Source organism: Spea bombifrons, chromosome 7 (assembly GCF_027358695.1).
Source record: "Spea bombifrons isolate aSpeBom1 chromosome 7, aSpeBom1.2.pri, whole genome shotgun sequence".
Lineage (NCBI taxonomy): Eukaryota > Metazoa > Chordata > Amphibia > Anura > Pelobatidae > Spea > Spea bombifrons.
Genome location: NC_071093.1, coordinates 12,781,488 through 12,792,015, shown reverse-complemented (window position 1 = coordinate 12,792,015; position 10,528 = coordinate 12,781,488). Strand labels below are relative to the sequence as shown.

At 37.0% G+C, this 10,528-nt stretch overlaps 1 protein-coding gene across 1 annotated transcript in view; it reads right to left on the bottom strand.

Annotated features, from left to right (window-relative positions):
• Positions 1 to 2,052: 2,052 nt before the first annotated feature.
• MTX2 (metaxin 2) overlaps positions 2,053 to 10,528 on the bottom strand; it is a 30,635-nt gene continuing 22,159 nt past the window's right edge. Inside the window, exons 5-10 of the mRNA XM_053471366.1 lie at positions 8,914 to 8,990; positions 7,786 to 7,878; positions 6,052 to 6,090; positions 5,569 to 5,694; positions 4,240 to 4,316; positions 2,053 to 2,408 (exon numbers count right to left, since the gene is read on the bottom strand). Of these exons, the coding sequence (XP_053327341.1) occupies positions 2,198 to 2,408; positions 4,240 to 4,316; positions 5,569 to 5,694; positions 6,052 to 6,090; positions 7,786 to 7,878; positions 8,914 to 8,990 (623 nt within the window). The 3' untranslated portion in view covers positions 2,053 to 2,197. The remainder of the gene's footprint in view (positions 2,409 to 4,239; positions 4,317 to 5,568; positions 5,695 to 6,051; positions 6,091 to 7,785; positions 7,879 to 8,913; positions 8,991 to 10,528) is intronic.

Here is a 10,528-nt window from a genome sequence, read left to right as displayed (position 1 = left end):
CCAAACCTGACTAATGCAGAAAACTTAGAAACCTGCAGAAGTGTGTGATAATTGTTGTGAGAGCCGTGGGAGCTGTGCGTTGCTTTTAAGGAAAGAAATCCACAGGAAATGAAGCTTTTCGAGTAGTCCATCTGATCCTAAGAGGCATCATTAAGCTCATCTCTGCAACGTTTCCCACTTGGAGGTAATCTGTTCTTCACAACACTGAGCCTTAACTATATGCAAGAACAGTTTGTCCTTTTTCAAAGGTGATTACAAACTGCTGTTTATTATGTTCCCATGTCTTAGTATTGTTACACACATAAGACATGGTACCTGGATATTTATATACATAAAATCAATGATGCCGGTGTATACTGAAAAATTCTACTAAAAACAAAATAGCTCTTTGTTTGATCAAACACATAAGAAAATAGCATATTGCAGAGAAAGCGAAAAAGGGTGTTGTTGGTACACTTTATAATTTCCTTCCTTTCTATTTAATAGAATAGAGTCCAGGAGCTCTGAGTTTTATTATTAGTTTTGCTATATTCACGGCACAGGTGATATCTCTATACCTTGGTTAAATTTGTTACGTCGCTAGCTTGTGAAGGATGATCTCTATCATCTCGTAAATTAATTAATAATGGTTGGTACATCGGAAAGGTGATGGAGCCTTTAGCCAGACCACCTTGTCAATCATGGTACCCATTAAAATGGGTTATTTTGCATAACTATGATGTGTATCTTGTGGGAAAAATCAGCCCCAGCTTGTCAAAAACTTCATAAACACATTAGTTGAATCGATGAACATCAATTTGTGGATCAGCAGCAAAGTGTATGGAATATGCCTAAAATAATTTTTTAACCCACGCGAGTGCAAATAATTCACACGAAGGCTAATGGAATCAGTTCACAATTTTTCATCTTCCACTTGGTATTTTATTGATTTTGCTGATTATATAAAACATACCTAAACCTTTGCTATAAGACAGATTTTATAGTTTGTGCATTCACCATAACATTGTTAATGATTCAAACCTTGTAAAATTTACAATATTTATATTTTATGCAGTCTTCATTATTCAATTGCATAGTAACACCAACAGACTATATTTTATTTATTTTACAATATAATGTGGATCTGGCATCTTATTAGAATTCTGCTTACCATAAACTGCCTACGCTGTGCACTATTAGTCTGTTTAAGGCCTCTTGACTAGAAGTCAACCCATCGCATTGAAACAAAAAGTTATTTATTGGCTTATATAGCGCCATCATATTTGCGGCAGTGTATAATAAAGTAAACAAAAAGTTGTTTTGAATTTTTATCAATTTATATAAAACAAAAACACACATTTCTTGCCATCCAATTCATATGTGCATTCTGTAACAGAAATGCTTTCTTAGTAGTCAATCAATGCCCCGGTCAAAAGGTAAGCAGCTGATGACCCGAGTGACATGGCTACATTCTAAGTTGTTGACCTTTGGTTACTTTATTAGGCACCAGGGAATTTAAGCTAATTACTTCCCAGTCAAATGTAACCATGCTGCAGTCAGGAATCAGAGGCGACAAGAATAACAAGAATTGTACTATATGCAAAAAAAAAAAAAAAAAAAAAAAAAAAAACGATAATTTTCCACCAACAAGCTGGCCAAGGTGAGCATACCCACCAAATCACAGATATAGCTTTGAAACCCAACTTTTAAGGGTTTTACAGCTATTTTAGTAATTAAAGTTCCAGCAGTTAACTATTTTTAACGTACCGGGTTTAAGGCCTATATGGCCACTGCCATAGATTGCAACATCTTTGGAATGCTAATCTGTTACAGGAGCTAATCACCTTGTAAACACGCAAACTCTCTGAGTGCACTCTTGTTAGAACCAGAAAACAGTAGTTTTACCAAGACTTACTGGATCATGTACCCACAGCTCTAATCCTTAGTGTGTAATGCAAATTATCCCTTCTTTGTTCTTTTGCTGGGAAGCTCTGAAGTCCACATCTACTACATCTGTACAGAGCTTAGCGAGGGGAACTGGGCAAGATCAAAGAAAAGGAAGTGTAGTCTTCATACAGTTATCTTTAATTTATTATCATGCAGATACAGTTTGACTCAAAAGATGCTTCTTTGTGCAGTGACAAATGTGGAATACACGTATACGGTTATTGTTACACGATATAATATAACGTTCTGGGAAGAGAACGTTGTGGAACCTTTATGGGAGTACAGGCCCCTTTGGTAATCTCATAGATAAACTTGAGGAGCTATCTCTGTCATGATCTTCAAAATAGTTTTGTTCAATCCTTCTGCAGAAGCCAATGAGATTGCTGTAGTTCTTCACTTTTTCGCGGAGTTCATCATTAGTCAGCTGTGTGGTGAGGATTGTGAACAGATGTCCAAATACCAGGGCATCCAGCTCAGTGGGTCTAGAGGAATTGGATAAGAAACAGAACAGCACAATGCTGGAGTCAAAACCATCTGTGATTTCTTTTAATGAGGTTAAAACACGTAATATAAATTCTGGAGATTTTCCTCATCATATTAACTCATGTACTGCTGGATATTACAATAAGTAACCTTCTAATACTGTTAGTTAATAAAACACAATGACTAAAGTATTGTGACTTAGTACTGAACATATCTGTGCATGGAAACTTTGGTTCGACTACCCAACTCCAATTCAATGGCTAAATGTTTTGTCTGTCTTACTTTAGACTGTAAGCTCTTGTGAGCAGGATCATTCTGTCCTCCTATTTAATGCAATGTAATATGAAGACCCTTTTGCTTGCAGTATTATAAAACACTGGCAATTTTAATAAGAAAACATTTCTAGATGCCCTTGGTTAATGTGCAGAGTTGGGAGTCATAACATCTGCATGCTATTCTAAAACATGCAATTAAAAATGTATAGAAGTGTAAGAAGAATTAACTATTTCCCATCCTTTTAGCCTGTAGAACGAGTTACAAGAATCATCTTTTTCCCAAGGTTCTGTACAGCTCCTATGCATAACAAAACATACTCGAAAAGTGCACTTCAAACACTCATACATATGCCTCCTGGGCTTTTCATGTGTCTAAAATTCCCTGGCCAGCGAGAATAGGAACGACATAGTGGTGGCCCTCAGTTCCATTTCTATTGTGTTAGTGTCCAAACAAATGGTAATAAACATCACAGCCAAAATCAAAGAGGAACAGTGGTTATCTGAAAGAGGACACTTCCACCTGACAGCCGTGAATGTATTGACCTTGTCACCCATCAGTGGCTGTTGTCAAGTTTCTGGAGTTGAACAGTGCATATTTGCCTGCCACACATGTGCAAACTAAAATATTTCACCAAACAGCTTTCATGGAAAGGAGAGGACAATCCCACAGAAACTGTGATGTAAACACACAAAACTCTCCAAGCAGAATAGCCACATTCATTCTAGAACCGTATGCAGATTTAGCCAATAAAAATTCAGGGTCTCATTATTTGGTCATTCAGAGGGGGAAAAAACCCAACCAGAGGACGAACCTAATGGTCTACGCAGCTCTCTAATAAAATGGCTTTTGGTAATCCAGAGACAGCAATTTCAAGAGTATTGGCTGAAAGTAAAGTTCAGCCCATATGCAGTTTATCTGTGGGGAACTCAAGTTTATGGCATACAATAAACCTATTCAGATTGTTTACCTTTGGGTCTCCTTGAGGGGGGGCTACACAATAAAAACAACTCCAGTTCCAGGGAGTAAACTGATCGGGGAATGTTAAAAAGATGCCATAATCTGATTTTTTGCCCACAGAAAAATGAAGTGTGCTGGCAAACAGAACATCTTCCATCATCTCATATTTTGTATCACTCACCTCTGGCAAAGCAGAAAAACGCACAAAATTGTATTTTACTAGTAGTTACTGTGTATTTTATGGTCTGTTACACTAGATGGCATTTGCAGCTTGGGGGGGGCATGGGAAAATTTAAAGGGGCCGCTCATCTATCATATGCATTACACATATGCATTAAGAGCTGCATTAAGAGCTGTACCACTTCTGCTCGGAGGCTGTTACGGCTATCTACCACCCTCTCAGTAAGTGCATTGAAGTGGATATGATGGCTGAAGTGTCCCTTTAAGTAAAAAAAAAAAAACCTGACAAATTAATACAGAATACACTGCAGATGTTCTGACGGCATACACGGGCTAGTTGTATATTTGATCAGTAGAAGTCAAAACCAGCGGGACATTCCCCCCCCCCCATTTTAGAAGACCAGTGGGGTGACTTACTGTTTATTGAAGAAATAGGGCTGCGTCCCCAGCCTTTGTGACAGGGCCTGGCAGCATTGATCAACATCTTCATATACCTGTTGTACACATGAAGAGGAGAACATGGATCATCCGCAAAGCCAACAAATGATTGTGTGAGTGACCTTCAAGACACACAGTGGTGTTGTGGCACACAAGTGTTTAAAACGCAGTATAGAGTTGGTTAGACAAGTTAATGCAGAATCGTAATACAGGTACAGGTTTTGCAATAGAAAGGGCATATAATAAAATGGATTCAAGGGATTTTGCAAAAGTAAATATATATATAGAAATGTATACGCTAAAACAAAAAGGCGAAGGTAAAAATAGTGACATGTATTGCCCAACACCTTTACCGCACTGACAAGGAATGCAGTAAAACACGTGCATCTGCAAGAAGCCGCTGATAACCATCAGAAAGTTAGAGCGCACAGAGAAGCAAATATTTCTTTAATTGCAAACGTCCGCGGCACAGGACCGGGTTATGTGTGGTCCCTGCGTTTGCCTGGAAATAGTTGGAATGCTTGCTGCTTGAAAGGTTTATATCCATGGAAAATCAGAGGCGCCAATTAACTATTACAGCAAAAACCATCAGTCTCTTTAAATGAACATTATAACCAAAGCTTAGTTAGACATAATTATATTATAGAACCGTCTCTTTGCCGTAGGCATTTGCGGGAGGTAGTTATTCTGCTTAACTAACAGACTGCAGCTGTCAAAGCATGAGTGTTACAGTCACCGCTAATAAAACAATTATTTTACAAAATATTATTATCAGTTACATAAATACCCAATGAAATGATATCAATGCGACTCATAAATCTTCTATAGCTTATACTTGGATTTTTTTTAAAATTTTGCACATTTTGCCTTAATTGTGTATTTTTTTTCTAATCTGGCATGGCAAAACACAAAATACACATAGATGCAGAGATACATGTACATACAGACAGGAATATACCAAGTCCTCTAGCTTGGTTGTGCTGGTGGCAAAACCAAAATAATATGTTTTATTCTGAAGATTTTACAGAATCAAGAGTAACATGAAAAGAACCAAGGTCTATGCCCATGATGCACCTCAATCTGACTGAGCATTATGGGAGTTGAAGTTCAGCAACAACCTGGAGAGATAGGACTAAGGCTAACTTTTATAAAATTAAATTGCTTACAACTTCAAATATCGGATATCACAGATTTGTTATTATGGTGTAAAAAAAAAAGGCAACAGCAAGAACATTTCTGGAATATCACTTGGTTTTCTAGATCATTTTTCTTTTTTTCGTAAAAAAAAACATTTTCAGCTCTACTGACCTGTTCCAGAGACTTTCCACCCCAACCAATTGCTTTCATTTTGCGTTTTATTTCCCATTTCTTTTGAAAGACTAGAATGTAGTTTAGAGGCCATGAGTATGGCGAGCTGTATCGAGGCTGTGTAATCTGTGTAGACATAGAAATCAAGATGACCGCCACTAAAAAAAATGCTTTCCTTCCCCTCACAGTAATATGGAAACATAACTGCCTGAAGAAATGATATGGCTAGAAACAGCAAATATTTGCTTAAAATATAATTTCTTATAAATATACAGAAAATTGCCCACAGCTATCTTAAATATTGCCAGATGTATTAGGAAACGTATGTGCCAGCAGAGAGAAAGTGAAGAAAAAAAAAAAACACACTGTATCAACTAATGGTATAAACCTCAATGTTTCATTTATGAGTAGGGACCTACAATTGTGAGCAAAAGTGTTTTCTCATTAAAATTTAACCAAGATAAATGGTTCAGAGCTACTCACCTCCTCTAGTGTAGCTTCATCACACCACTGAATATACAACTGCAAGAAAATAAAAACATAATGTTCATTTTGCATAGCAGAGAAGAGGGAACAGTTTTACTAGAATACACAATGATAGTTTTTATGGACAAAAATATGAAATTACTGATGTAATTTCTCACGTTCAGAATATTTACTTTTTAATTTACACATTTAACAGCTTTTAGAACCTGAGGAAATTGTGGAGAAATCAGAAGGCACATGAAATGGCCTTCAATGGTGACTTCTTCATATCTAGAGCTTTTTTGGCCCTTAGTGTTTGCAAGAATTCAAACCTTAATCATTCCTGGGTCTCATCTTATATCCAGGATAGCTATATGCCTATCCCATGCACGTTAAAATTACTTTACGCGATTAACCTCTATCACCTCTACTTGGAGACGGTTCCACTTATTGCCATTCTCTCTGAAATGTAAAACTTCTTTACGTGACCTCCAAGCCCTTGACTACCTAGTATAAGGCTATGACCTCTTGTTCTAACATTCCTCCTCTTCCTTTTGGGTATTTAAATATTGATCACATCCCTTATCTTCTCCTCTCATAGCTACACATTGGGGTTCAGTGGCTAAAGGTCCAACCCATTGAGATTCTGCTGCAGGAATATCTTGGCCAGTCCTGTATAATGTACAACCTAATCAGTAAGATTTCTTCAAAGCCACCTCACCTACTGAATTATGCATTATAGGGGGCCAGATCAGCCGTTGGTGGAGAAACCTGCTAGTGTTGGCTATTCACAATGATTAGAGTTAAAGACACAACTCTCCTGCGAACTCTCCCTTTAGCAAATAAACCCCATTAGTCTTTCCTGATCATTTTTATCCTGAAATAATATTGAGGCAGAGGACGTAATTCAGCGCTTATTTACATACACATTATAATCGCAGGACTACATGTTCGTTTTTAGTAAAACAGAAACCCTACTCTTCTTACGTGCGTTCACATTGTCTGGTTTGGATTATAGCGCATTTACATGTAGAGATCATGCCTCTTATTTAATGTTTTTTTTCCGGTGGACAATTATTCTGTCTGAAAGTTGTGTGGCTTTGTGCCAATAGCAGATTTCCTCGGAGGCTTTGATCAACATATACTTGCTTGTGGCTGGAATCGAGTTTTATCCACACCCCGCTTCTGATAGATGCGCTGTACTGGCCAAATTGCTAGCAAATGCACAGATCAAAAGGCAGCTACAGCTTATTTCTACGTTCATTTTTTCTGCTGGTCAATAGCAAGCTACAAATGGTTGCATTATTACTGCGCCATTCATAAATGTAAAAATACTGCTCCACATATGTAAAAATACCTTACTACACCGAATGGGCCCTAAAATAAAATTCCAAAATTAATCAATGGATACAATCCATTCAAAAATCACGGAAGTAACCCGGAAAAAAAATAGATAAAATAAAAAATTGCATGGAAACAGGTGATTGAACATGCTGGGATTTGCAGTAAAGTGCAGACTAACTACAAAATGGTGTTCATATTGTAACATTACTACAAATTGTAACTAATCATGTAAACAGTGTGCTGAACACAACTGTTACAAATGGCAGATTGCATCATCTCTGACAAATGATTACTACAGAACAAACATTTATACAATCTAAAATAAAAAAAGAATTGTTCCTTTTCAGGACAGCGTGCATAACGTTTCCCTACGAATGAACAGGAATAGATCCAAGCAGCTTACTGTACCTCTGCTGTCAAAAGCATATTATTGACGAGTTCCATGTATGCCTTCATCTCAGCTTTCTGGACCTCGTCCAAGCCATCACTGAGCGAATGACCCTGTATTGGGGAACATAGAACACAGGTGTCCTCCTTGAAAATACCAAAGTGTTTGATTTATACTCTGACCTACAGTAACCTGTATTTATTATTAATCATAATTATAATGATAATAATAATAATAATAATCATATTATATAGCGCCATCATATTCTGCAGCACTGTACAACAGGACATTACACGTAGGTTGTAACATAACAATTCGACAAAACAAGAGGTAAGGGCCCTGCTTTTAATCCAAAGAGGTATGATAAAGACCGTCTACATTAGAGATTCTAATCAGAACAGTGCAAACACCCGGAGATAACTGCGACAGAGATTCCATCACTGTTTTATAAACACGGAGGGTGCAAGAATGAGGTCTTAGTGTGATTTATACAAACATACACTGTTTTACTTTAAAATACAGACACTGATTATAACCCTAGGATAGCCTGTCAACACAACAGCTAAATAAAGCGCTTACATTTTATTATTATTATTTTATGTTATTTTGCTAATTGAAATAACTTGTGGTGGGTTGACCACCTAGCATATTTCACAAAATTTGTTTTTACATAAAGCACTATATGTAAAATCCTTATTGACGCAACTGTACAAACTTTTTAAATGAGTTCATTAAAAGCAGAAAGCCAACAGATGAGCAAGCATTACGCTACACTTAGTTATACAGGTTAAGGGCACAATACGCTAATCAGGCAGCCTGCAACAATTAAAACATCACAAATAATAAACTGGTAGAAGATGCAGTATAGTATACACATAAAACAATATTTCTGCATAACATCAAGTAGTGACGATATCATATAACCTTCTGAAAGATATTAAGGTTTTCAGCATATATATGGAGCCACTTCTGGTGTAAAAAGTATAGTGTATATTCTCGCACTTTGCGGACTACACCCAGAGATCACTGCTGTTCTGCGACTCACACAGACTGCTAATCTTTGGCTTCATTTCTGCAAAATTTTGAACATGCAGTTTTTTATAAATTGCAAGCATCTATATTAAATAATGACATACTATTTTACTTACCTTGGCTTTCACAAACTGAACTATAGGACCCAGTTCGGATATAACTTGATTGCCAACATGGATAAAAGGAACTTTTCCTATAAAATAAAGAGAGATGATTTTCAAACATAAAATACATATGATATACACCAACACAAAATAAAAAAACAAATGTGGAATAGAAAATACATATAAACATATACAAATGTTTTTTGTTCTTGTAGGTTATTGTAGTAAGAATGATTTTCATTCACATAAACAATGATGTTTCAACCCAGTTTCTGACAACATAACATGTTAAAAACTGAGAACTAAATACACTACATCGTGTTTTAAGGATGCAAAATCATTATTAGTCCAAGAGATATTCAATGGTCAGGGTTAGGGCTGGTAGATGCTCAACAACTGCTCTAAAGACATATTTTGACTACTCCTGACATGCTGCTTCAGATGCTACCTTTTCATGTAATTGATCTACTGGTGTGTGTATTAAAAAATATGAGGAAACTGTATATTTGTAAAGTCAATTATGCACAAATTATGCATAAATTCAATTATGTATGCAAATGTGTGTAAGGATGGGGCATTAAATCATAATATAATTTTACTACACCAAATATTGTCCCATCAAAACCTTTAATAAGAAAAAAGGACTAAACTTACAATGAGAGTTTCACTTTACTAACCATCCCATCTGGTAGCAAACCTACTGAAAGGTTCTAGAGTGCAGTACTCTTAGAAGAACAAATTAGATTCCAAAGATGTAAGAGAAGACAGTTCGGTCATGTCAAAAATAGGCTGTTTCCACTTATCAACTGCAAGCCAGGCAAATGGGCATTGATATAATTAGGGTTGGTGTTGTTCTAAGCCTGACCCACGGCAGCACCCAAAGCCACCACTTTACGACCTACCTGTACGGCTGGTTGGGTATAAAGAGCTATGGAGGCTGTGCTGGTTATCCACAGATCTCCATGGCATAAATGGGTCAGTTACATGAGAGATCATTGATCTCCACAACTAGCCATTGAACAGTGGGACCCAATGAAGTGACCTGCCCTGCTTATGCAGCAGAGAGTCTGTGACCCCCTACTTAGACCTGGTTGACCTAGGTCAGTATACAACACTACATAGTATTATAGGAAGTAAAAAGTATTATAGGAAGAGAATTTGGGGCCAGTTGATATCTACCTAGGTCAGTCAAAAATAAAAATCTTTGGATACATCCACATCAGGATATTGACTTGAAGCACAATGCGACCATGTTACCACGGTCAAATAAAGCAAGGTGGCGATGACAAAGTCCTAACTGTTTTAGCGGATATGAGCTGTAATAAAATAAAAATTAAGCCCACTAAAGAAAAGAAAACATAATGCAACTGGTAGTAAGTTTTTTTTAAAGCGACACAAACTTTGCATGGTTCTTTCTTGCAGGACTCAAGTGATATCTGTAAAACTGTTTGAGGCATCTTCACCAAATGCTTACCCTCAAGCACATGCAAGAAACCTGCTGTTAGACCTGGTTCATGAAAAGTTCAGGCAAACAGCAGGCTCTGTCATGGTTCCTTTCAACAGATTCCCTCTTCTCTTCCTCACAGTCAGCCTGAGGGTAATGGATGAGGTGGCACTGCACCAACAA